The 26,206-nt window shown below is 39.5% G+C and overlaps 1 protein-coding gene across 2 annotated transcripts; it reads left to right on the top strand.

Moving 5' to 3' along the window:
• The first annotated feature begins 899 nt into the window (after positions 1–899).
• On the top strand, positions 900–22,924 carry hdlbpa (high density lipoprotein binding protein a). Of its 2 annotated transcripts, none has more exons than XM_059340908.1 (28): positions 900–985; positions 3,435–3,505; positions 6,326–6,440; positions 6,526–6,689; positions 8,897–9,112; positions 9,202–9,408; positions 9,508–9,723; positions 12,250–12,456; positions 12,548–12,655; positions 12,748–12,852; positions 13,365–13,443; positions 13,890–14,029; positions 14,111–14,215; positions 14,313–14,426; positions 14,546–14,632; positions 15,548–15,679; positions 15,767–15,985; positions 16,340–16,561; positions 16,659–16,877; positions 17,001–17,139; positions 17,791–17,948; positions 18,024–18,128; positions 18,222–18,356; positions 19,232–19,375; positions 19,574–19,753; positions 21,035–21,151; positions 21,241–21,381; positions 21,493–22,924. In XM_059340908.1, exons 3-28 carry the CDS (start codon positions 6,365–6,367, stop codon positions 21,580–21,582), a joined length of 3,825 nt encoding a protein of 1,274 aa, XP_059196891.1. In that variant the 5' UTR covers positions 900–985; positions 3,435–3,505; positions 6,326–6,364; the 3' UTR covers positions 21,583–22,924. The 2 variants fall into 2 exon arrangements, with proteins under 2 accessions (XP_059196891.1, XP_059196890.1); XM_059340907.1 differs by having other exon boundaries at positions 17,788–17,948.
• The last annotated feature ends 3,282 nt before the right edge of the window (positions 22,925–26,206 follow it).

Raw genomic sequence — 26,206 nt, 5'->3', positions numbered from 1 at the left:
TACCCTCACTTGAAGTGGCCCTCAGTACAACTACATGCATTTGAGCATGACATCTTAAAAGTGCAGTGTAAAAATGCACAAAATCACTTCTTGCAATAATGTTGGTCTGCTGTTCTTGCACTGAAAAAAAGAAATAAATCACAGTAAGTGATTTTTTATTTGGTTCAAACCTTTTGTATTCCTATTTATACTGTTATACATGCATTTGAGCATGAAATATGTTAAGTTACTGCACTGTAAACATATTTAAAATTGCAGTTTTATCATATCTGGTTAAGTGCACGGTCCTATATGTGGCCCTGTTGTAGTGTCGATGAAAAATTGTGGCCCCCTCCAGCATTTAAGTTGCCCATCCCTGCCTTAGAGTAAAGTGTTGCCAATATTAGTGTCAACAATAAAACACTGATAAACTAAACTGATCTCCCTTTAGCTCTCCTTTACTGGGTTCTTATCTGATGCCTGTAAATGTGGCAAATTGTCAAAGAAGTGATGATCTTAAAGGGGTAAAATCACATGATCTGATCAACTGACGATGTAGGCGATTTTACCATAGGTGGCCGGCGTCATGAGGAGATGATTAAGGCAAAAAAAACAACATTTTGACAAAAAATGACATAGGCGATTATTTTAACAGTGTGACGATTTGCCACCTCACTTGTATTTTTTGTGTATAAATTGTCCCGTCTAGACGTTAATACACCACATCCTGGGCTCAGGTCGGATTTTGCATTGTGTAGGAAACACAACACTAACCGCATTTTATCTTCCATGTTATCTTCATACGCAATCAAAGTTCGCAAGTTATGTGTGTCACTGCTGCAAATGCAAAGAAGTTATTTGTAATCGGACTCTTTGACGTGACGTTGGAGGATATGATTGGTGGGCGGCACTGGTATATATCCGTCAGGCTTCAATCCCACCTTCTCGCCAGTGGAATTTCATCTCAGCTTCTGCACCTTCAGGGCAGACGAGAACATAAAAATAAGTAAGTACTCCACAGTTTTCTTTTACTGAACGCGATTGTATTGCTATTGCGTATATGGCGTCTACGTGTCTTATTGGTGGTTGTGTGGTAATTGTTGGCTGGAGACAGTGTGTCTGAAACGTTACAGTGTGTTGTGGCCTGACTCCGTGTCATTTCTCCTGCTCAGCTGTATGCCTACGTGGACTTATAGCGAGCCACCAGAACAAACTGCAAGCTAACACGAGCTCGCTAGCTACGGCTACAGTTCAACTTGTACTTTTTACGACCGTGTAAACGCCGGCTAACTTATAAAAAAACTGACTCGACTCCAGCGTGTGTGTGTGTGTGACCGAGTTGTTCCGAGGTTTAAATATTTAATCCACTGTTAGCTTAATGTCATTAGCTGGCTGAGGTTACAGCCTGAAGTTGTCTGAGTGAGCCGAGCTAGCCGAGGAGCTACGTTTTTTTTTTAAACTTTATTAAAGCAACATGGTGCAATACAAGACAATACACCAACAAAACGCCGTCAATACAGAGGCCAGCTTTCATACAAAAACATAGTAAAGTGTACATAAATTCAAAGGTCTTTTATAGCTTTCATGTATTATATTTCTTAATAGACTCATTATATTGTTTGGGTTCATTTTCAAAGACAAGAAAGATAGGTTTTTGATTAACGTAACGACATTTATATGCCATTTGGCTAACTGTATCATGAGATTGATGATATAGTATTGGTTTTCTTTTGCAATAGGAAAGTGAGTGAAACCAAACAGTATATGTTCATAGCACAGGGAAAGCCGAGGAGCTACGTGTCACAGTCACACCACAGTCAAAGTTTTTAGCAAGTTTGCTATCTAGCTTTAGCTTGGGGGTTTGGAGCTAGTAATCCACATTATAGTGGTTTTTGATACCAAAGAGTCTCCTTCTACGAAGAGGCACACATATTGGCTCAACACCCGACGTTTCTTAGTGTCCCTGACACGTAAGTTTGTCTCGTTCTCGGTCCATTTTTATGGTTAGCCAGCATCACGGTAGCTAGCATTAATTGTAATGTGTCAGCTAGTTAACTTGATATCTTGTTAGCTAGCACTCACACTAACCAGCTACTTAGATCCTTAATCTGGGATTTGAGTATACCGGTATATAGGCTGGGAGGTTGTCATGCTACAGCTAATGCACATTTAACTAGCTAGACGTCAGCGTTAACTTGTTAGCAGCTCATTAACGTGAACGAACTCGTAGGTCTCGATCATATGACGCTATTTTTTTTTTATCAAGCTACGTTGGTTAACCGCCTTGTGTGGTTGTGGTTTTTATGTGGTTGGAGCTCGTGATTAATGTAGCTATTAATCACCAGTTTGTACGTAAAACTGCGTTCGTGACATGGTCGATTAGGCAAAAACAACCAGCAATCACTGTCTGCTAATTCACACGTATCGTAGTTTATACAAAGCAGGTTAAGCCATTGAGTTTCACTTCATAAAGGACATTGACAATATTCGCTATTTTAGTATTGTGAAATGGAACCCAACAAATAACCTCACCAAAAATAAGAACTAACACCCTGTTTAGCACCTACTGTTGAGTAGGCACCGAAAGGAGGCCTAACCCTTTACCAGACACTGTAGCCTGTTCTGACCCAGGTTGTAACTTAAAACCATCTATTAACACTCTGAAGTGAGAGAAATTTGTTGACTCTACTGGGAAACTAGTAAAACAAAGCTAAATATTTAAAAGGCCTCTCACACAACATGTCATGCAAATCATGCACCCTTTTAATAATCACACTTTGTTATTAAGAAACATTTATTGTGTGGATTTTGCCAGCTCTTACGTAAGAGAGCAATGTCCTATTTACCTGGTTCACCCCACAGCAGCTTCATTAATTGCCAGGTCTGTCCTTCTGTTTGACAGGACAGTATCCAATTATAGAAGCCAGATGCTTGTCAAGGAGAGTGAGCTCCAATTGCACCTATACTTTACTGGAGTTCAGTAATGCGCTTCTTGGCATCAACTTTATCTGAATACTTCTTAATTTCTAGATGGTTTCGGTTGTCTGAGTTGGCAGTATATGAGTTTTTTTTCCCCCCACCGGTCTTACTGGAAGCACTACTATTGAAAAACGTAATTGGGCCTCAACAACAGCTGCTTCTGTTTAGTGTAGGTGACTTTGTATTTTTTTGTGCTCTGATGTTTCCATTTAGCTAGTTCTTGAACTAGCCCTTATTGGTATGTCATTAACCATTTCTAAGCAATTTTAGTTCACAGGACATGATGTACAAATAAATCCATATGCATGTTCTTATTTCCAGTTGATTATACAAACTATTAGATTATTATTCAAACCTAACCTTGCAGTAGCCAGTCAGCAAAGTCACTGAAATATTGATTTCTTTATCGTTCTTTAAAACTAAGATGCCATTCTGCTGCTGATCTTTTTTTTTTTTCTCCCATTTTTGGTGTTTAGGCAAAAGCTGGCAGGCTGACGGGAAATTTCATCTAACAGGACGGATTATCTGGTAACTGACCATTTAGCTGGTAAGTTGTCACAACTATTAGCATTATAAGCACTGACACTAATACCATCTTAAGCAATTAGCAGCATGCTGTCTTGTTTACCCTAAACGTGATTCTGCCCACCCCAACCACAGCTTGAAAATTGGCCCTGTAGTAGTGAGGTATAATTAAGAATGTGGATAAAAAAAGCTTCTGCACTTTTGGTGAGCAGATTTGCATAGATGCTTAGGTTTTCTTACTAACATTTAGCATCAGTCCTGCAAATCTGGAAGTTCAGAGTCTTATTCATGCTTTGTACTTCCGTTTTGGGGCATAGGAGGTGTTAGAACTTAATAGTAAATTGAAAAACTGTCATGACATGAAAAAGACATATTTTGCTACACAGTCCCATGTATCTACCAAACACTTCTCTCTATTTAAAGGAAATGAGCTAGATCACAAGTATTTGATGTTTGTTCAAGTGAAAGCAGGCTGCAATGGACATTGTTTTATGTTCAGTCTCCAAGGATATCTGGGGCCTGTTTCATCAAGCGAGTTAACCAAATAAGTCAGGCTTTTTCCCGGTTAGTGTGTCTCTCATTTTCAGTTGATTCGGTTTCATAAAACAAATTCAATATAGTTCAAGCTCAGTTATTTTCTTAAATGGTGCCGGGAACTATGTTTAATTTGCTTTATGGAACCGAATCAACTGGGGAAAAAATACAGAATAACTTAAAAAAAGCCTGATCTGTTTGATGAACTTGTATTATAGTCTATTATGGAGAGAGAAAAACCTTGAAAAAATCCTTAGTCATCACACTTACAAAGTACTGAAACTGACATTGAATTTAAATGTGGCCTGTAACCTGTTAAGTAATTTGCATAAAGCATGTGCTTAACTGTCTGTTTAGCTTTGGCGTGGCTTTGTTTTACCCTGATCCTGGTTGACTTTGACATGCTGTACACCTTCTCTTGCCACAAAAATGTCAGCAAAGCTGCAACAACCTACCTCCAAAAATTAAAATACTGTTGCTTCAAAGTCATCCATATAATGAAATCCTTATTAAATTTCTCATTTAATCTTTAAATGAGGGATATTTGCACACTTGAATTGGTAACAGGCTCTGCAAACAGTAATGAGTGCTGGGCAGAAAAGCCTTAAGTTTATGAAGCCTGACAAGGAAGAGGCCACTGAAAGGGTGGTCTCAAATGTGTAGGGGGGTGCTGGCTGGCTGGCTGCTAGACTGATGACTACCATGTTGACACCAAAAGTAAATTTCCCTCCACTGCCTGGGCTGTGGTGCAACATTTTAATATCGACAAGTTATCTGTGACATGTGGGAACCTCTACTAGTTTCAGATGACTTTCAGGCATGCCTGGGGGCAAAATCCACCCTAAAACATTTCACATTCCTCTGCTCTTGGCCAGTGTTTAAGTTTCTCTGCCAGCCAGAGAAGCAGAGCAGTGACTCCTGATGAGATTTTGAGTTTCATCATTGACAGTGAAGTGGAATCAAGCCTCAGTCGGAGCACTCCTTTGTTTGTTTCACTCCTTGCAGAGTGAAAGTAATTATTGTTAATGGCTCTCAATCAACACTTGAAATTTATTCAGAAATCAAAATAGCTTTAGGATTTTCTTTTTATAAATGTCATAGATGAGAGGATTGGCTTCATGCTTTTCGTTCCTGGAAATTCATGTTCAGGGCTGACTTTTCTCTCTGTGGATTTTTACTTTAATCCTGTCCAGCATAAACATACAGAGGGGTCAGTGGGGCAAAATCCTCTTAACCCTGCAGCCTACTCACTAGGTTACACTTCTTAGAATAGCTCTGGACAAAGACTGTCAAACAGAAGACAAACTGGTTTCTTCCAGAAAGACAAGATGTACTGTAGCTGTGGCCCTGCCCACACTAGTGTTTTCTTTGTGGTGCTAAGGCTAATTATCTCTTTACTCCCTACGCAGTCTCAGCATACATTAACACAGTGCTGACACGATAATGTGACAAGATTATTTGCGAGACACATGGCTTCTTTTGATAAAGGTAGATTAGATAGTGAGCAATACAAAGTCCACCTATGATAAACTATAACATGGTTAACTTTGTGCATGTGACATTTCAGAGAATAATTCCTATTTGGCACCTTTCAATCAGGGGCCTTGTTTATCTAGTTTTAGCAAATGACAAACCAGTGTATGCAAATCAGTTTTTCAATCATTAAATATGGAGCCTCTCATATCCCTGTCACTCATAGGGCCAATGTGGGCTATTTTCGTTCGTATACTCCTGTGGGAATTGAATACATGACAAAATATTTGCTCAATTTTTTGAGAACTTAAGTGCAAAATAAAGATTACAATTTCAAGTGAAAATTGTAGAGAAAAAAATAATTATGACCTAGTCTACAATATAAAACTGTAAAATAAGCTTTCAGTATATATTGTATATTAACTTGTAGAGCAACAATACAAAAAAGACGCGTTTCTATATAAAATATATTTAAAAAACAAAGTAAGCAAAACAATGTGCAGCAGTAAATTATATAAATATGTTGTGATAGAAATTTTATAAAATGTCTAATTGTTGATTTATTATTAAGGTTAAACTGACACGAAACATTTACAATCCTTTGACATTTCTATTTCACATTTGTATAACAAGCTTGTTAGAGGAAATCAACAGACTACTTTGGGAAATTATGAATTTTTTTTGCTGAGTTGAAAAAGCCCCTGAAAGATTGATTTCAAATAATTATTTGAATTTAATGATGAGATTGAATACTTGGACTCAATGAATCTGCCCCATTACTCATAGTAAAAAGCTGATTGTACCTTTTTGAAAATATTGCAAACTCTCCTTACAGTGGCACACCCGGACTCTGTGTAAACGTGGGATTTTGACCATGAGCTCAGTCGCTGTACTTACGCAGGAAAGCTTCAATGAGCACCGCAGTGGGCTCTTGCCAGAGCAGAGTGGTGGTAAGTGTTTTACATCTCGAGTACAACTTTAAAATGCAATCACAAAGCCATAAGTGGCTCATGTTTTTTCCCCTCCGTTTTTCAGCTGCTGGGGCAGGACCCGGTGCTGAAGGGGAAGAGGAAGCGCTACCTACCTACAAGGATGCCTTCCCACCTCTGCCCGAGAAGGCCGCCTCACCTGAGGGGACCCAGGAGACTGCCAACGCCTGGACCAAGATCCGTCCTCTCAAGTCTTCTGTTATCACCCAGGTATGACATGTTCAAAGTTACTCGCTCATTAATGAAACCTTTTGTAGACAAGTACCTGAATTTACTGATTGAGTCTTTATTTGTGTTCATTGTGGAAGTTAGACTGTACTAGGGATGGGCGTTTGGAAGATCAAATTATGCAAACTGTAGCTATATCCAAGTCTATTCTCAGCTTATTGGCTTATTGACGTACAGCCACAGAACTGAACGATCGGCCGTGTTTCAGTTCAGTGAATTCTGATACTCAGTCATAGATAAAATAAAAAAACAGCAGATCGATTAAAAATTCCACGTGATCGACCAAATTCTTAACGACCATTAATGGATCATCCATTAATTATTACCATCCCTAGACTGTACTTCCACATCCGCCTTCTCCTGCTTCTTCAGTTGGTGGTCTGCTACATTTCCCAGAATGCATTTCACCATTTCCCAAAGAACATGCCTCAACATGTTCCACTGAATATGTAAAGATGTAGAGTAGTAAGAGCAGTTTTTTTTGTCTCTTGCACTGCATTATATTGAGCCTCTGTTGATAAAACTGATTTCCCCCTGCTGGTTTTTAAGGCTAACTTAATGCCCTGCGTACTCACACAGGTGTTTTAAGTTAAGCTGATTTGATCAGACCTCTGCTCAGGTTCAAGGTGGGCAGAGCTGTGCTGGGAATTATGAGCTCACCAAGATCAAGATTTACCAAAAAGGACAAAAAGTTGCAAGTTGACCTGCCCTATAGCCCTTTAAATACTGTACAAGAACAGAGAAATTTGTTCTTGTTCTCGAGGTGGCAAGAACAAGAAAGAAGTTATTTCTGGCTGGGACATTTCATAATTCACGGGAAACTCCACTGCAGACCTCCTGGGAAGTCGTCATAGGGCCCTCGCACTGCAGCACACGTCTCATTCAAATACAAATTTCTGACCAATCAAACAATTGTTCTTGTACACCATACAAGAACAAAGTTCTGCCCAGACAATGTGTCAAGAACAGAGAAATCTGACGAACAACATGACATCATTCTGTTCTTACAGCCCTGTGAGAGAAATCAAATTTCCCTGTTATTGCGGAGTATGTATTAGCCTTAACAGTGCAGGGCAGTGAGTACAGTGTGTACATGCCCACATGGTCCTGAGAAAAGGACTAATGAGGCAGCAATAATTAAAACCACCTGTGTTGGCGTACCACAAGTGCATTCATTGAATTTGAAATAAAACATTTTTTATTTTTTCATAAGAACACAAAATACAAGATATTTTAATGAATAGTGAATTTCCAACTTTTTCTTTATCCCAAGAAACCTTTTCTCACTGCAGACTTTTTCACTTGTAATGGTAGGAAAACACAGGTGCAACTAATAACATTAAATATGGAAAGAAGTCTCTCAGTATGCCATGACCGTGAGTCGGCCTCAAGACACCAGAAGGGAATGCAATGTAGTTTTTTTATGTTAATCACAGCAGTGCTTTTGACATGTCAAAATATCTGCTGTAAAGAGGCCCCTTAACTAAACATTAGGGTAAAGGAATGTACAGCATACAGTACAGTGGCATGTTGCTGGTGCCTCTAGCATGCTCCAGTGATTGCCAGTCTGGAGGTCACAAGGTGATTAAATCTATAATAAATTAAAAAATGTATCTTGGATACATTTATTTTTTACTCTAAAATAAAGAAATATCAGTTTGTCCACTAAGCCCATATCCTTTTTTCTTTTCTTTTTTTTTTTTTTGGAAAGGTGTAAGTGGACTGAGTGCTTATTTTAAGGGGGCACAAGTAAAGTAGGGAAACACTGGCACACTGTGTGTTTAGAAATGCTTTTTTTTACTGGTGTATATTAATAATTATATAATGTAATATTTGAAGCTCAAAGTATTTTTATTGGCTGCCTTTAATTCTGTTCAGGTTCGCCTCTCTTATTCTAGACAAAAGCCATTGAGATGTGCAAATATCCCACTGGGAGACTGAGATAACTTGACTAAAGTGATGTGGGGACATCCAGCTAGTTTATGAAACCCATTATACATTTTTCTTGCATATAAATACAACATGCACACAGAATCCTTCCTTTATTAGTTCAGGGCTGGCTGCAACTAAACTAAACCAAACACATTGTTTGAAACTGTGGATTTTTATTTTATTTTGAAAGGTCTATCAAAGCAATCCTGATTTGTTCATCACCTAATAAATATTTTCTCCCTCCCCTCTCACTATAGGTTTTCCATGTTCCCCTAGAGGAGCGCAAGTACAAGGACCTCAACCAGTTTGGGGAAGGAGACCAAGCCAAGGTCTGTGTGGACATCATGCATAAGACCGGAGCCCACCTGGAGCTCTCCTTGGCTAAAGATCAGGGTCTTTCCATCATGGTTTCTGGAAAATTGGATGCCGTGATGAAGGCCCGTAAGGAGATTGTGTCCCGACTGCAGACTCAGGTCAAGAGATCCGTCTTTTGTCGATGCTAACTGTATAATAGTTGAATACAATGGTGCTAACTGTACATTTTTACCCCCCCCCCCCACAGGCCTCAGCTACTGTTGCCATCCCTAAGGAGCACCATCGTTTTGTCATTGGCAAAAATGGGGAGAAGCTTCAGGAGCTCGAGCTCAAGACTGCCACCAAAATCCAGATCCCACGACCTGACGACACCAGTAACCAGATTAAGATCTCTGGTACGAAGGAGGGCCTGGAGAAGGCAAAGCATGAGATCCTGTTGATCTCTGCTGAGCAGGTAAGTGTCTCCTGAGATCATCAACTTTCACATTCATTCCAAATATTTCAGCTGTAGGATACATTTAAAGTGTTCCCGATTCGCCTCTTCCTCTTTTAGGACAAGCGTGCTGTGGAGAGGGTGAATATTGACAAGGTGTACCACCCATTCATCACCGGTGCCTACAACAAGGTGGTAGGAGAGATGATGCAGGAGACCGGTGCCCGCATTAATGTCCCCCCTCCAAGTGTGAACAAGACAGAGATTGTCATCACTGGGGAAAAGGAACAGGTGGCCCTTGCTGTGACTTTGATCAAGAAGGTTTATGAAGACAAGGTACGCTAAAATCACAGTGATTCCAAGGAAAGTTTGTGTTAATACAGATCATACAGCTGATGTTTGTGGTGCAGATCCTACTGGTATGGCAGTTTAAAAGAATCATTCACTTTTTTAAAAATGAACACAGTTTAAATTTAAGTTTGAGGGCGGCATATAGCTCTTGGGCTTTTCCTACCAATTTACAAGCAAGCAATATAGTCAACACATCCTTGAGTTTAAAGTGGCTGCAGTGTAAATACGAATTCCCTGAGACAGTGAGTATGCACTGGTGTCAGAGTCTGAGGTGAGAGTGTGGGCTTTGTAGTATTGCAGGCAAAGGGGAGTGATACCAGGTTGGCGTTCCCGCACTAAAGCTCTCACTCCCAGGTGCCTAGCTTGCACCACCAACTTGCAATTCCGATCCGTAAACAAAAGCCTCTCAACCAAGAGCCGTCTGAGCTCATCTTTTTTGCATTTAAAGGCACTTGCACATAAAACTAGTTTGCAATTAGCACCAAATCCACTTTCTTACATTTATGTAGTTGTTTTAATGCAAGTTTTTTTTTTCTGTAAAGAGAACTCTATAATACCACACTGTGAAGAAACTGTCAGCCAGAAATGCACTGTAATACACTTACCCGACAAGAAAACATGAGGGAAACTGGCAAGCACTTAATTTATGGAGTGCCCGGCCTTGGGAAAACTGAGCATAGCATAAAGAGACAACCCAGTGCCATAGCAGATGCGGTCCAAACAGAGTTAACTTATTTATGTAACCCAGGTTAGATGCGGCTTCAGGGAAAGCATTGCCAACACAAACAAAACAATCTTACTTGAATTAACTGACTTGCCTAACTCTCAAAAGAAACAGGAGAAAAGACAGGTCGCCCTCCCACTTCTGTAACAAAACAAAGAAAAGATATGAAAAAGAAATGGCTTCTCCCTCCTATAACTACCACAATACCGTAAAAACAATATAGTAGAATAAAGGTCAGCAGACTACATTCAGTCTAACATCGATCATTAAGGCAGCACCGCACATTCTAGTGGGTAGTGAGGGAAAAGAGGAGTGAAGCCAGCCTCGATGGCTGCCATTTTAAAGGAAACTCCATCACCAGCCACCACAGGGTGAACAGCACCACCCTCATGCAGGGAGTGAATATAACACAAACTACACATTATGATTCAGGGTTATAATATATCTAGTGTTGCACATCTCTCTGTGATAAACGATTCGATTCACATCTAGATACACAGGTTACAATATGATTCAAAAACGATATACCATATTAAAAAACAAATTGATACAGTGTAAGAACGATTCAATTTTTTAAAATTCCACGGTTAATATTTGTTGTAGATATTTTATAGTGTTTCACTCACAAGTTTTCTATTTTATGTTCTGATTCGCCATGTAGCTAAAATCTGTTTTATTGTGGGTCTGAACAACAAAAAGACCACAAATGTCTTTCTACATTTCTAATAATGTAAAGACAAATCGTTCTAGAAGCTTTTTCCCCTTTCAAAATTCAGATTTATTATGGATACTATTAAAGTAAAAAAAACAAAAACGGTAGAGAGTCTGTCAGCAAGAAACACTTTTACATCCTTTGTCCTTTTAATTCAGTCCCACGTGAGGCTGATCATTCCTGAGTGTATGCTTGATCTGAGTGACATCATTTATATTTTCCTTTAATCATCTAACCTAATAAAACATTGGCCGGTGTTCAGCGGACACGATCGTGTTCTGGGATATTAAATAATGAATTTATCACCTGGATAGTCTATATACAGACACAAATAGAATAGGCTAATAAAAAAATTCACCCCATAATACTGTTTGCAGAAGAAAACATGGATGAAGGAAGGTGCACATGGGGCAGATAAACTCATTATTATGGCTTATATTGTGATTTTGTAATTATCATTTTTTTATTATTTAAAAAAAGTTCTCTTTTCGTTTTCGTTTTGATGACAATACTGACATGTTTACAAAATGTAGAGCAACATGTATGAGCTTTTTTTCTTCAAATAAAAAGTTTAATGACAAAAAATTATGTAATATAAAGGCAATTGAGCAGGACACAGTTCACAGTTTAAATACACAATGCAATGTTGTTTTCGTGACTCTGATGCAAACTGTAAGTATGTGAAGCCACCGACCGATTCCAAGTCTCGCGATACCCGATCCATGACTCCACAACCGTTTAATCTAGGAATTCATGGCTGATTTGTATCGATTGAGGAGGCTGATACCGACACAGCCGTATCTCACTTGTTAAACCGAATATCCAGTGGCATCGGTTTATCCTTCACAATCCTAAACTCATTGTGTGTTTTCTCAAGTCTGAGACGCTAGCCTGGCAAAAGTGTTTTTAAAAAGTAAAATTTTAGCCACAAAACATGCATTTGTGCAGTAATGAGCATATGACTACATAAATGGATTATACTGCATGGATTGTATTTGTAAATGGATGTTTTGAAGTATTCCTTGTAGGTTAAATGTTGCATAAGTCCCTGATCAACTCGCCTTTTGTATTGCAGAAGAAGAATGCCACTACCATTGCAGTGGAGGTGAAGAAGTCTCAGCACAAGTACGTGGTTGGCCCCAAGGGAAACACCCTGCAGGAGATCTTGGAGAAAACTGGTGTCTCAGTCGAGATCCCACCTTCTGACAGCAGCTCAGAAACTGTCATCCTTCGTGGGGAGCCAGACCGTCTTGGTCAGGCTCTCACTGAAGTTTATGCCAAGGTGTGGAACCTTTGAAAACGATCTAGTGATGAACTTTTACATTGTAATTGTTTAAAGCGACGAGGAGTAACTTGAAGTTTCATTTTTGCAGGCAAACAGCTACACTGTTTCCTCGGTCTCAGCTCCTTCTTGGCTTCATCGTTTCATTATTGGCAAGAAGGGGCAGAACTTGGCCAAGATCACCCAACAAATGCCCAAGGTTTGTTGAATAATGAATTTCCTCACTTCAGCATATTAAATACTCATTTTAGATTTAATTTGTGACTATATTTTATTCATTTTTGGATTCAGGTGCACATCGAGTTCACCGAGGGAGAAGATAGGATCACCCTGGAGGGTCCCACCAAAGACGTGCAGATGGTGCAGGGCCAAATCGAAATCATTGTTACAGATTTGGTGAGTAACGAGTTACATCTTTTACGTTGACCCAAATGCCAATCAAAGGGGTTCTTATAATAATGTGACGTCATGTGCTGCTACAAAATATATTGTGTGATATACTTGTATAAATGGTATTTTATGGAGAGTAAATCCCATTTAACAACACTTACAAGCTATAGTTTATAAAGTATAGGTGTATATATGGTATGGGCAGTCCATGGCCTAGAGGTTAGGAATCAGGCTTGTAACAGGCCTGGTTCGAATCCAAGGACTGACAGGTCAAGGACTGAAGTGCCCTTGAGCAAGGCACATAATCCCCCATTACTCCCCAGGCACAGTAATGTGCAGCTCACTGCTCTTTGCATAGTGTGTTCACTTCAGTGTAAAAAAAAAAAAAAAAAAAAAAAAAAAGTTGGGTTAAAGGCTGAGGTTGAATTTCCCTATTGTGGGATTAATAAAGGATAAATCTCAATCTAGTTGATGTATTACAATGTTTTTCTTGTTTTTGTCTACCTTTACCCTAAAAGGTAAGCCGTATGGACTACGCGGAGATCAGTGTGGATCCCAAATTCCACAGACACCTGATTGGAAAAGGAGGTGTTAACAGTAAGTACAATTTTATACCCTTCCATCAAAATAAGTGCATATTTGATTTTTAAAATGTTTTTTTTAATGAAGAAACCCACTTAAAACGGGCAATATGATCCTTTCCATTGCCAGTAGATGACTCTACCTTTCTGTTTTTTTCAGGGTTTTCTAAAAACTTTCTTTTGGTGTCATGTTCAACTTCACAAACGTTAGAAAACAGTACAGTAAACAGTAGAAAACAGCACAGAGGCCAGTGAAAATGTTATGCTGGTTACTGTAAAATATATATTTCCTCCAATAAGTTAGTGAGTTTAAAGGAGATTGACTAAGTAACAATGTTCGAGCACCGGAAAGAGACTTTATTTGTGGTCGTGACTTTTCTTTTTGTCTAGTGGGAACGGGGCTTTAATGTCCTAAGCATCAGCATCCTTCTCAAACCATATACTTATTGATTTTATTTATAGTCAACCGCATCAAAGAGCTGCACAAGGTGACTGTCCGCATCCCCCCTGACAATGAGAAAAGCAACCTGATCCGTATCGAGGGGGATCCCCAGGGTGTACAGGAAGCCAAGAAGGAGCTGCTCGAGCTTGCGTCACGCATGGTGGGTACAAACATTCACAGGCGAGATGCTGCAAATCGTACCCTGATGTGCCGTTATTAAATGCATCCCTCTCTCTTGCAGGAGAACGAGCGTACAAAGGACTTGATCATTGAACAGCGTTTTCATAGAGCCATCATTGGCCAAAAAGGGGAGAAGATAAAAGAAGTGCGCGACAAATTCCCAGAGGTGAGTTGGTAACTGTTGGAGTTAGCTGGTATATCTTGGCTCGTCTGTAGTGAACCTAATAAATGCAGCTTATTAACTGTATAATCATTTCTTCCAGGTCATCATCAATTTCCCCGACCCAGCACAAAAAAGCGACATTGTTCAACTCAGAGGCCCAAGAAATGAAGTGGAAAAATGTGCAAAGTTCATGCAGAAGATAGTGGCTGAAATGGTAAATCTTTACTACATGTTCTCTTCACATAGTGTTTTCTTAACTACACTTAAGTAGTTATTGATGACAAATTAAGCATATTCTGTTAAGTGTTAATTTTCTGTGATTCCTTTTGTCAGGTGGAGAACAGCTTTTCTCTTTCAGTCCCCATCTTCAAGCAGTTCCACAGAAACATTATTGGAAAAGGAGGCTCCAATATCAAGAAGGTACTTTATAATAAAGAATCCCATTATGTCCCTGTAAATACCCCAAACCTGCTGCTCCCCCTTCTTCTTCTTCTTCTTGTGCTTTTTTTATGGGTTTTCTTATATATATTTTTTACAATGTTTAAATTATTGTATTCTGTTGCATTAAAACAAGAGCTGCTCTTTTAAATTTCACTGTACTGCTGTGCAGTGACAAATAAAACTATTCTATTCTGGTGTATGCCACCACTGAATGGACAGAAATAATGTATAGAAAATATATAATATGGAAAGGTTTACATTTTAGCTCAAAGAAAAAAATTTGGTTTGGGAATAAGTTGACTGAGTTTATTAAACCTATAAGGTCAGACTTTAACTGACTTGATAAAATAAATGTAAGATAATATAATGTGATATATATTTTATTACATCTAACAGCTTCCTCTTATTTATTTATTTTCTTTTAAAATCGGGGTGAAAGCTGCCTATGTTTAATTGTAGTACACACAATATAGATTTTTTTTTAAATTAGCCATAATAATTTACAACTGTCAATCTACAGGTGCATCTCAATATATTAGAATATGGTGGAAAAGTCAATTTCCAGTAGTTCATGTCTGAATTTTAGGTCTTCATTAAATGTAAGCAATAATCATTATAATTAAGATAAATAAATGAAGACATGAAATGTTTCATTCTGTGTTTAATGCATCTATATAATGTGTTATTTCTACTTTTTGAATTGAATTAGTGACATTATAAACTTTTCTGATATTCTAATTTATTGAGATGCACCTGTATTTGCAGCAATACCGATGGCTGAATGAAGAATAAAAAATGAATGCTTTTGCAATTTAAAAAATGTAAAATGTTGTTTAATGAGCTCTTCAGGGTGTCTGTTTTGACTTGACGTTATGTTTTCTTCCCCTTCTTTAGATTCGTGAGGAAACTAACACAAAAATTGACCTTCCCGCTGAGAACAGCAACTCCGAGATGATTGTCATCACAGGCAAGAAAGCAAACTGTGAGGCTGCAAGAAATCGCATCCTGGCCATTCAGAAGGAGCTGGTAAACACGCATATTGGTCTTTCCAAAGCTTTGACAGATGGGTCTAAATCCAGTACATATGCCTAATTAATCTCTTATTGTGTTCAGGCAAACATCACAGAGATAGATGTGTCCATTCCCTCCAAGCTGCACAACTCCCTGATTGGGTCGAAGGGTCGTTTTGTGCGCTCCATCATGGAGGAGTGCGGTGGCGTGCACATCCACTTTCCCACCGAGGGCTCAGGGATTGATAAGGTCACCATCCGAGGCCCTGTAGAGGAGGTGGAGAAAGCCAAGCAGCAACTGCTTGCCCTGGCAGAGGAGAAGGTTTGTATAAATGTCACTAATGATAAAAAGTTGAACTTCTGCTGACCTCGCTAAACTGGCAGCCATTAGACAGGGGCACAGAGGGACGGGTGAAAAGAGCCTCATTGGTTGTACATTACCACATGCTGAGGACTTCTCTCAGCGTCCTTTCAGCTGTCATAATAACAACGGCCAGCTTGTGTGCAAAGGCTTAAATTTGTTTTTCCTGCTGCAGTTTTCTCCCTCAAGATTAAATTGCACTTTGCATTAAGGACTTTTTTTTTTTTATCCATTGACCTTTTATGATTGAGGTTGTTTTGGGATGCATTTCTTGTTTTTAGAAATAATTTTGCAACTTTTTTTTTTTCTCTTCAGCAAACAAAGAGTCACACTGCGGAGCTGCGTGCGAAGCCAGAGTACCACAAATTCCTCATTGGGAAGGGTGGTGGAAACATTCGCAAGGTTCGTGACAGCACCGGGGCCAGGATCATTTTCCCCACCGCAGAGGACAAAGACCAGGAGCTCATCACTGTGGTTGGCACTGAAGAAGCAGTGCGGGATGCCCAGAAGGAGCTGGAGGAACTCATCAAGAGTTTGGTAAGACTCCAAATGAGTTTTGAACATGGCAGGACAAAGGGAAAAGACTGGTTCTCTTACAATGCCTGGATTTTTAAATATATTCTTTTGGTTACAGGACAACGTCGTTGAGGATACTATGAACGTTGATCCCAAGCACCATCGCTACTTTGTGGCTCGCCGAGGCCAGGTCCTGAGAGACCTGGCCGACGAGTACGGTGGTGTGATGGTGAGCTTCCCTCGCACGGGTACTCAGAGCGATAAGGTCACCCTCAAAGGAGCCAAAGAATGTGTGGAAGCAGCCAAAAAGCGCATGCTGGAGATTGTGGAGGACTTGGTTAGTAGATACAGTTTTTTTTTTTTCTGCTAAGATGGTCTTTATTGTGTGTGTGCCCACCACTGGCCAATCTAACAGATTTACCATATTCTTTTTCTCCCACTTGAATATTCTCTTTTCCAGGATGCTCAAGTGACCATTGAGTGTGTGATTACTCAGAAGTTCCACCGTTCTATCATGGGTCCCAAGGGCTCACGGATCCAGCAGATCACTAGAGATCACAATGTACAGATCAAGTTCCCCGAGCGTGAGGACCCACAAGGTAAACACATGATCACTGTGAAGACTCTTGTGCCTCACTAGGGTCAATTTTGGCTTTTTTTGTGATAATTTCGGCTATTAATACATACTTTTTCAGCAGTTCAAAGTTGTCCCTCAGCAAGTATAATCAGTTTATAATAAACTGTGTATCCCAAATGCAGACGGAGCATTAGGAACAAATGTGTCCTAATTAAACCCATTATAACCGCTATATGATGATGACAACAAATCACGTCTCGCAGCATTTAAATGTTTTTTTTTAATGTTTATTCAGAACCACAGGTACATTCAGAATCACACATTTTTAGAGTGAGAATGAGATGTGTAAAATGGTTACAATTCTTAACCAACAACACTACCAAGTATGAGTATAAGAAAAATAACTTGTGACTGTGGAAAACTATTAATATATAATGTTTTTTATATTAATAGCAATTTTATAACATTTTTGTCCTTTTAATGTAATAAGTGGACCCTGAACAAAAACTAAAAATGCATTCAATTATGTTGCTAATCATTGACATATACGAGTTTTTGTGAGATTGGATGGTCAGGACTGTCCTCCAAAAAAGTTACTCGCATGTGCTCAAGGTGATATACAAGGGTGAAATTAAAAAGTTCTCATCAACCTTTTGCCTGACTCTTTTAGCAGCACCTGCAGCACCTCCTGCAGACGCCCCTATTCAGGAGAATGGTGAGGCCAATGGAGAGGTGAAGGAGCCTGTTGATCCAAACGCACCCAAGAAGTGTGACGTGATTGTGCTTTCTGGTCGCAAAGAGCGGTGCGAGGCTGCTGTGGAAGCACTGAAGGTAGCACTCCTCCTAGAGCTCAGATTTTATATCTCCAGATTGTCGTTCTGTTCCCTAACAATCTTCTTTCCGTAGGCTTTGGTTCCTGTCACAATTGAGGTGGAAGTGCCTTTTGAGCTTCATCGTTACATCATTGGACAGAAAGGAAGTGGAATTCGCAAGATGATGGATGAATTTGAGGTATGCGTAAAAGACATTGTGTTGGCACAAGAATGCATAATATTTTTTTTGTTTTATTTCTAAATTGAGCTTGATGCCACTTTCTGCCTCCAGGTTAATATTCAAGTGCCTGCTCCTGAGCAGCAGTCTGATAAAATCTCCATCACCGGCTTGGCAAATCACCTTGACCGCGCCAAAGAGGGCCTCTTGGATCGTGTCAAAGAGCTGCAGGCCGAGCAGGAGGATCGGGTTAGTACCGTGTGGAGAACTTGGATGTAACCAGTGTGAGATTCTTGCAGTGTAGATGATAGGGATGGGAACAATTAATCCATCAATTAATGGCCGTTAAGAATTTGGTCGATCATGTTGAATTTTTAATCAATCTGTGTATTTTTGCGTATCAGTACTCACTGAACTGAAACACGGCTGAGCGTTCAGTTCTGCGGCCATACGTCAATAAGCCAACGAGCTCAGAATGAAGTTGGATAAAGCTACAGTTTGCAAACTGAAAGTTGCAATAACAATTATAAAACACACAGAAATACAAGAGTATTAATTTGAGCAAAACTAACATACTGTATCAAGCCTTGCTAGCATGAATTACTAGGTTTAATTTGATCCAAAACTTATTTAAACACAAAACACATTTAAATATGCAACATTACTGTGAAAACTAACATCATGCCTCTTAGGGGGCTAAAACACAAAACATTGAACTCCTTGAAGTTTTCTTTACAGTTTAATCTCAGTTGATTTAGTTTTATGATTGACAGGATCAAGTCTCTTTCATCCTTTCAAAATAAAAGCATACATTATCAAAATAAGCTCTTGCACAGTACTGTGTATATATATCTTTTATTTTGCCCATGTATGCATGCAGCGATATATCAATGAATTGATCGTTAATGTAATAGATGCTCGAGTTGGCAGGTTTCTTCCAAATGCCCACATCCCTAGTAGATGATTGACATACTCTTATGAAGCAATTATCTTTTTAAGATTACATTAAAGGTCACCCTCATGATAAGCTCAAATGAGGAAATGGCTTAATTATTAACATTTCTCATGTTCGGTGACTCACTGAAGTTCTAATTATCGTATTGTTTACATCAACCTCTCAACAGGCACTCAGGAGCTTCAAGCTGACCATCACTGTGGACCCCAAGTATCACCCCAAAATCATTGGCCGCAAGGGTGCCATTATAACCAACATCCGCACTGAGCATGATGTTAACATCCAGTTCCCAGAGAAGAATGATGAAAACCAGGTACGGCTTTTCTGCACCACTTTCCTTTTAATTACAAATGATGGAGGCAAAAGGTGAACCTTGTGTACTTTATCAGCACAATTACCTACCAGTTCATATAATTGCTATATACCCAAATGGAGAATAAGTTACAAATGCCTACTATAAAAGCAGAGAAATTGTATGATTTTGGTTAAATTTGCTTCTGTGTCTCCACAGGATCAGATTACTATTACAGGGTATGAGCACAAAGCCATAGCAGCACGAGATGCCATCCAGGCTATAGTGGATGAGCTGGAGGAGATGATCTCCGAGGACATCACCCTGGACAGCAGAGTCCATGCCCGCATCATTGGAGCCCGCGGCAAGGGCATCCGCAGGATCATGGATGAGTTTAAGGTGAGGCTGTTGAGAGAATGAGACTTTTTGTCATCAGGAGGAAAAAATGGGTCAATACAAGCACACTTGAGAGCAGTGAACTTAAGATTTGTTTTTCAAGCTTTTACTGATTTCATCACTAAGCAAACACTAATACTATGTACAACATAATGATAAAGTCTACTATTGGCGTCACACTCCCTCTGTGTGTTTGATCTGACAACATCTTGTTTTTTTTTTCTTTTTTTTTAATTTTGTTTTACAAAAAGTGGGTTTTATGTCATGATTTACTGCCCACATTGTCCTTTGGTTATGTTAGGCTGGTGTTTGGGCCTGAACTTGATACTTTGACTCTACTATAGATCTTTTCATATTGCGGTTCTGCAAATGTGCCGTGACAAAGCTCAGCCGTCATTTCACCTAAGGACTTTCATATTGATTACATACATACTGTAACTGCACGGCTCCATTTGGTGACATTAATGTAGCATTACGACACAACATGTTTACATTTAGATCTCATTCGTCCCCCTGAGAATCTGTATTTGTCATATAAATATTCTGCAGGTTTTCTAACAGGTTTTGTCGGCCCCCTCAGAGACCCTCGCATTATCTGCGTACCAAGGTCCACAGGATCTTCCAAAAGGGGTTGTCGTGCTGTTTCTGTAGTGATTCTACATACTCGAGCAAAGTTGTTCTGCATTTTGCTGAACATGATTCGATTACTGTTGGACTCAATTGAGAGGCCTGTTTCTGATGATGCGTCACATATTTTCCATCTTGCCGGCTCCACTGGTTCACATTGATCCCGCCTCGAACAGTCTCGTCAATGGAATGACTCTGTTTCTGCCTTCGGAGGTGGTATAGAGCTGGGATCACTGTGGCATTTTACCTTCAATCTGAAGTCAGGACCAAGAGGCATAAATATCGCAGCTTCAAATGGCAGCCTTAAAGGGGCTTATGGTTCCAAATGGAGTTACCAGCACAAGTTGGCAGCGGCCATGTTTTGTATATTTTGGCTTCACTTTTGTACAGTGGGAGGCTTAATCCATTCTTATACAGTCTACAGGTTAAACTCATGATGAGACCGCTTTGCGTGATGAGAGGGCAACCTTGATAGATTGAAAAATTAAATAAATATTCCAAGCTGCTCTGCTCTGTCCTAGGCTGCCTCTTTGGGCTCTTCTTGGTCACCACATTTGTTATGTTATCTCTTTTCAACCCTTTCCTGGTTTTATCACGTAAAGAAAGTATCCAGTTTTGACATGGCTTGGTGTCCCTTTTTTTTTTTTTTTCCCCCAGGTTGATCTCAGGTTTCCCCAGAGCGGAGCTGCAGACCCAAACCTTGTGACAGTCACAGGTCGCCCAGAGCTTGTGGATGAAGCCATCGATCACCTTCTTAACCTGGAAGAGGAATACGTAAGCACACAGGATAACTTCATTTTTACAGTGGACACCTGTAATGTTTACTGTTTCCTAATTAACGCTACATTTTGCTGTTTTGTCAGATGGCAGATGTTGTGGAGAATGAGGCTAAGATGGCGTACATGAGGCCCTCTGGTGGTAGCGCATCTGCCATGGATGAACAACGTGGCCCATCCAAAGGCTTTGTTGTGAGGGAGGCTCCCTGGACCACTGGCAATGAGAAGGTGAGCATTTTTCCCATGAGCCTGACACTGTTTGAAATTAGAATTGGTCACACCTCCCTCTCTTAATCCCTTTTTTTTTTTTTTTTTTTTTTTTTTTTTTTCTACTTTTAGGCCCCTGATATGAGCAGCTCTGAAGATTTCCCCAGCTTTGGAGCCCCAGTGGCAACCAAGACCTCTCCCTGGGGACCCAAGCGCTTCTAAGCCATGCTGCTACAGATGGGCCTGAACTAAACCGGACACAATCTTCCCCTTCATCACCCCCCCTTCTTGACCTGGACTGACCGCTGACCCTCAAAGTCTTCAGTTCTGAGAATGTCATCCTTCTCTGTGTACTTATCCCGGTCTGCCCCTCGCAGATTCATCAGTCTAAAAGTGCTTTCAGATACTGTAATTGACTTGTGAGCTTTGTATCTGCATTAAATAATGCTGTCTTACACTAAAAAAAGAGAGAAAAAGTGACATGTTGCGGTTAAGTCTACACAGTCTGTACAAGACTGACATTTAAGTGTTGATTAGACCAGACATTTCATTGTGGTTTGAACTGTTATACCAAATTCAAAGGTGGCCAGACATCAGTTTTTTTCGAGCTGCCCTGATCTTAGTTGCCTTCGCAGGGTGGGGTAAAGGGATTGAATTACTGCTGGCGACATGTTCAGACATGATGCCTGACCAACAAGAGGCCAGCTGTTTCAGTAACTCACCCCCCCGCCTGCTTTACTCATGTAGCTGAGTGAAAATTTGTCAGTCGTTAGCTCTCAAGCACACTATAGTGGTTGTCCTCTGTCAACATCTTTCCATTTGCTTGTTAACTGTGCTTCTGTGAATATGGTCAAGTAGTGGCACGTACCTTGTAGCCTTACAAATTGGTAAACTTTACTAAAGGGGGGAGGGGAGGCGTTTTCAGCCACTGCAGAATGGCACCCATTCAAACTGCCAGATGCTTGGAGATCATGCCAGAAACTAAAAACTTCTTACAACACTAGGCCTAGAGCTCCAACGTATCAAACCTCACACTAACTGTTGAATGAACTTTTTTTGACATTCAAAAGTAAATCACTATACGAAAATATAACGACTGTGTTTGTGAGCAGACCATCTTGTGCCAACTATCTGTCTAGTGATGTCCTGTGTTATTCATCCTCTGTATTGGGTCAGTGTCCAGTCCCTTTGTCTTCCAATTGCTATGCAGATTGTTCTGTTAAATAGCAATGGCCCTTTTTTATCAGCCTTACAACTAGAAAGATACAAACCAGGTAGAGATGATGTCTAGGTGCATTTTTAATGGACAACTGGAAGGTATGTTTATTGTTCCTTTGAAAGCTCTCGGAACATTTACCGCCACAGTTATTGTAATTAGTTTAATTTTGCCTGAGGAGTGCAGATTTAGCTTACTAGCTGCTAATTCAACATCTTGCATCAGCCTACCTTGGTTTATATCCTCCTAGTATTGAATGAAAGATTATGCAAATACCATTGAAGTGAACGGTTATGGATGACACTGGAAAAGAAATTGTCCAAAAAGTCAATAAAAATTGAAAATCTCTGTGTGTCCCTGTGATTCTTTTATAGAGAGCAAAGTTACTCATGAGAAATAAATGGTTAATTTTAACATTGGTATTAAATCTGGCAATATACAAAGGTGATTCAGCTGTGGCATGAAGTCAGAGATACTTGACAGTGAATTTCAGTTGCTCTTTGAATGAGTCTTTCTTACCTTTTGGCCTGAGGGTGGTGCTAGAGGAGAGGTCATCATTATAATTCACTTGAGAGTTTGGATTGTGGAGGGCAGAGCTTTTCAGAGTGGGAGGTGGGGCTCCATGCAGTTCCAGAGGAGGCTTAGTGAATGTAATAAAAACAAGTGATTACATTATTTTTTTTAAACAAAATGACGGCAAATGCCTGCACTGACAGAATAATAGTTTCCTCTCAATATGCCCATTTTCAGCTAGGGTTAAACCATTCTGATATTTTACTGATTTGGTAAAATATAAAGTATTGCAAAAAGTGCTTAGATATTGTACCACATGAGAAAGTATCATTATCATTATTAGGTAGTTTTTATTTATTTTATTATATTAATTTTTTATTTTTAAATTTTTATGAAAGTCCTTAGGTGAAAAGCGCAGCTTTTCTGCGGCACTGCGCATGCGCGGCCGCTTTCGCTTCTGCGCACGCGCGGCCTTTCTGAGCTTCTGCGCATGCGCGGCAGTTTTCTGGGTAGTGCGCATGCGCCGGAAACGCGCATGCGCAGAAGCGAAAACGGCCGCGCATGCGCAGTAGGACAGAAAGCAGCGCATGCGCAGAAGCGTAAAAAGGCCACGCATGCGCAGAAACGCAAAAATATAAAAAAATAAAAATAAAAATTAAAAAATAAAAAAAAATAAAAACTACCTAATAAAACCTCAAACCTCAAAATTGTACTTTAAGTCCAGTACTTGAGTAAATATTCATAGTTACTTTCCACCATTGCTACCTGCCTCTTCTAACTTATACATATCAGTTAAGAGTCCTCCTTCAGAAACTGTATGAGGATTAAAGGGATAGTTTGTGCATTATTATACAAAACTTGGTACAATTATTGTCAATGCCCTCCTGAGGATAACCCTTTAAGGTTTTATTGATCTGCCCCTAGGTGGTACTGTGGTGGCAGTCTAATTTCATATTTGGTACCGTGGCCACACTATAACACTTAAGGCAATGAAATTCATAGGGGTGGTATAGACTGGCCCCTGTAACGCACACACCCCGATGGCAGCATGCCCCGACACGCGTGTACTGCGAGGGCCCGTTCAGTACTGCTTGTTTATAATGTAATAATTTCACAGTGCGGTATTAGTACTTTTACTAATGGATCTGAATACTTTTACCAACAGGCTTCTGAACTCCCTCATGGTTTAAAAACAGCCATTACTGTCGTTTTAATATATTATTTAGATATATTTTGTCAATTTTTTTTTGTGCCTAAATCATCTCCTCATGATGCCAGCCACCTATGGTAAAATCACCTACATCCTCAGTTGATCAGATCATGTGATTTTACCCCTTTAAGATCATCACTTCTTTGACAATTTGCCACATTCATAGGCATCAGATAAGAACCCAGCAAAGAAGAGCTAGAGGGAGATTGTTTAGTTATCAGTTTAGTTTATCAGTGTTTTATTGTTGACACTAATATTGGTAACACTTTACTCTAAGGTGTCTACATAAGAGTGACATGGGATGTGTCATGAACATTAACAACACTTTGAAGTAACATTAATGCTCATGATACTTGTCATGTCATGTTTCTGACAGGCTTGTGTGACTCTTATGTAGACACCTTCAAAATAAAGTGTTACCATATCTTGCTTAAGTCACAAAGGCATGTTCAAAAAATTGCCATTCATTTATTTGTCTTAAGTTACATAATTTACACACACACACACACACACACACAAACACACACACACACACACACACACACACACACACACACACACACACACACACAGTGTTATTACTATGCCAATGTGAAGTTTTTTGTGTTTCCTGCAAAACTTGAAAAAATTAGGCGATTATTTTAACAGGGTGACGATTTGACACAAATGAGTGGAATAGCGCCCCCCTCTGGCCTGCCCCTGTCCCACCGTGGGTCAAACAAACAGACCCTCTCTGAAATGAAGAGGTGACGGTTTGCGTCTTTTATTTATGAAAACATTGCAAGTGGGCTAACAATGACATAGCAGCTGTCGTCCTACTGTGTTGCTGTAAATGGACAAATCTCTGGAGAAGAAACTCTGAAGTAAATTGTGAAGACTATCACCTCAAAAGAAAAAGTCAACATTATTTAATTTAATTGAAACAAGGAAGCTGACACAATTTCCCAGTGTTGCTAATGCTGTCAGCTAATGCTGTCAAGACTAGTTAGCCAGCTTAACAGTTAGCAACCATGGAGTGAATTGTTGAGCTACAACAACATCACATAAGGTTAGTCTGATACACCTGTTTGTCTATCTTCTTGCTTGTTTATTACCGTTAACCCTCTGGAGTCTCCAAAAGCTCCAAAGCATGGAGCCCTACTGTAAACTTACCTCTAAAGTTCTGGCTGTAAACTCCATGAGGCCAGTTTCAGTTTGATGATGATATACCAATTAAAACTGGAGACAAGGTCAAATATATTTTGTATAAAATGATAGAACTGGATGTAACCATCTTATATGTTATATTTGCAACCTTTGTTCACAATTGCAACATTTAAAATTCTTTATTGAGCATGATAGTGTTTTGAAAGTAAAAACAAAGATTCAAAATCACATTTTATGTTGGACTAAAGGACTAAAAAAATACACAAAATCACAAAAAAAAGACACAAAATTACCCAAAATGACAAAAAATACACAAAATGACCAAAAAAAAGGCACAAAATATGGGTCATTTAGCTGCAGTTATTCGGTTTCACGAACAAAACATTAACGTTTCCCAGAAAAAAAGTTGACAGTAACAGAGCTTTAACTATGATGAATTTACTTTAAGTGATAGGCCTAATTTCTCGCCATGGCCCAGTGTGTGTTTTTTAACTACTGGTTATGTTCTTTTTCGTGTTGTTCTAGATGTCATAATGTATATTGTGCTCTGTTTGCTCATGTTGTTTTCTTCAGTTTTGCATGTACTGCTCAGTCACCTGTTGAATTACTCTCTGTGGCCTGTGGTTCTGCTGGTTACTTGTAGGAATGTTTGTATTCTGCTATGTTGGTTAGTGGAGTTATTATCAAAGCCCATTACTCTGAGCTTTAATAAGTAAATAGAATACTGTTGGCTTTGTAGGATATTTGTTTGCCAAGTATAT

Source organism: Centropristis striata, chromosome 9 (genome assembly GCF_030273125.1).
Source record: "Centropristis striata isolate RG_2023a ecotype Rhode Island chromosome 9, C.striata_1.0, whole genome shotgun sequence".
Classification (NCBI taxonomy): Eukaryota; Metazoa; Chordata; class Actinopteri; order Perciformes; family Serranidae; genus Centropristis; species Centropristis striata.
Note: the sequence above shows the minus strand (reverse complement) of the source record. Positions and strands in the feature narration are given on the sequence as shown.

Bases quoted from the DNA above. Each gene is read 5' to 3' on its own strand.
- hdlbpa (XM_059340907.1), top strand. From the start codon at position 6,365: ATGAGCTCAGTCGCTGTACTTACGCAGGAAAGCTTCAATGAGCACCGC. The intron at 9,724-12,249 runs GTACGCTAAAAT...TTTGTATTGCAG, and splicing joins AGAAGGTTTATGAAGACAAG to AAGAAGAATGCCACTACCAT. The intron at 21,382-21,492 runs GTGAGCATTTTT...TTCTACTTTTAG, and splicing joins GGACCACTGGCAATGAGAAG to GCCCCTGATATGAGCAGCTC.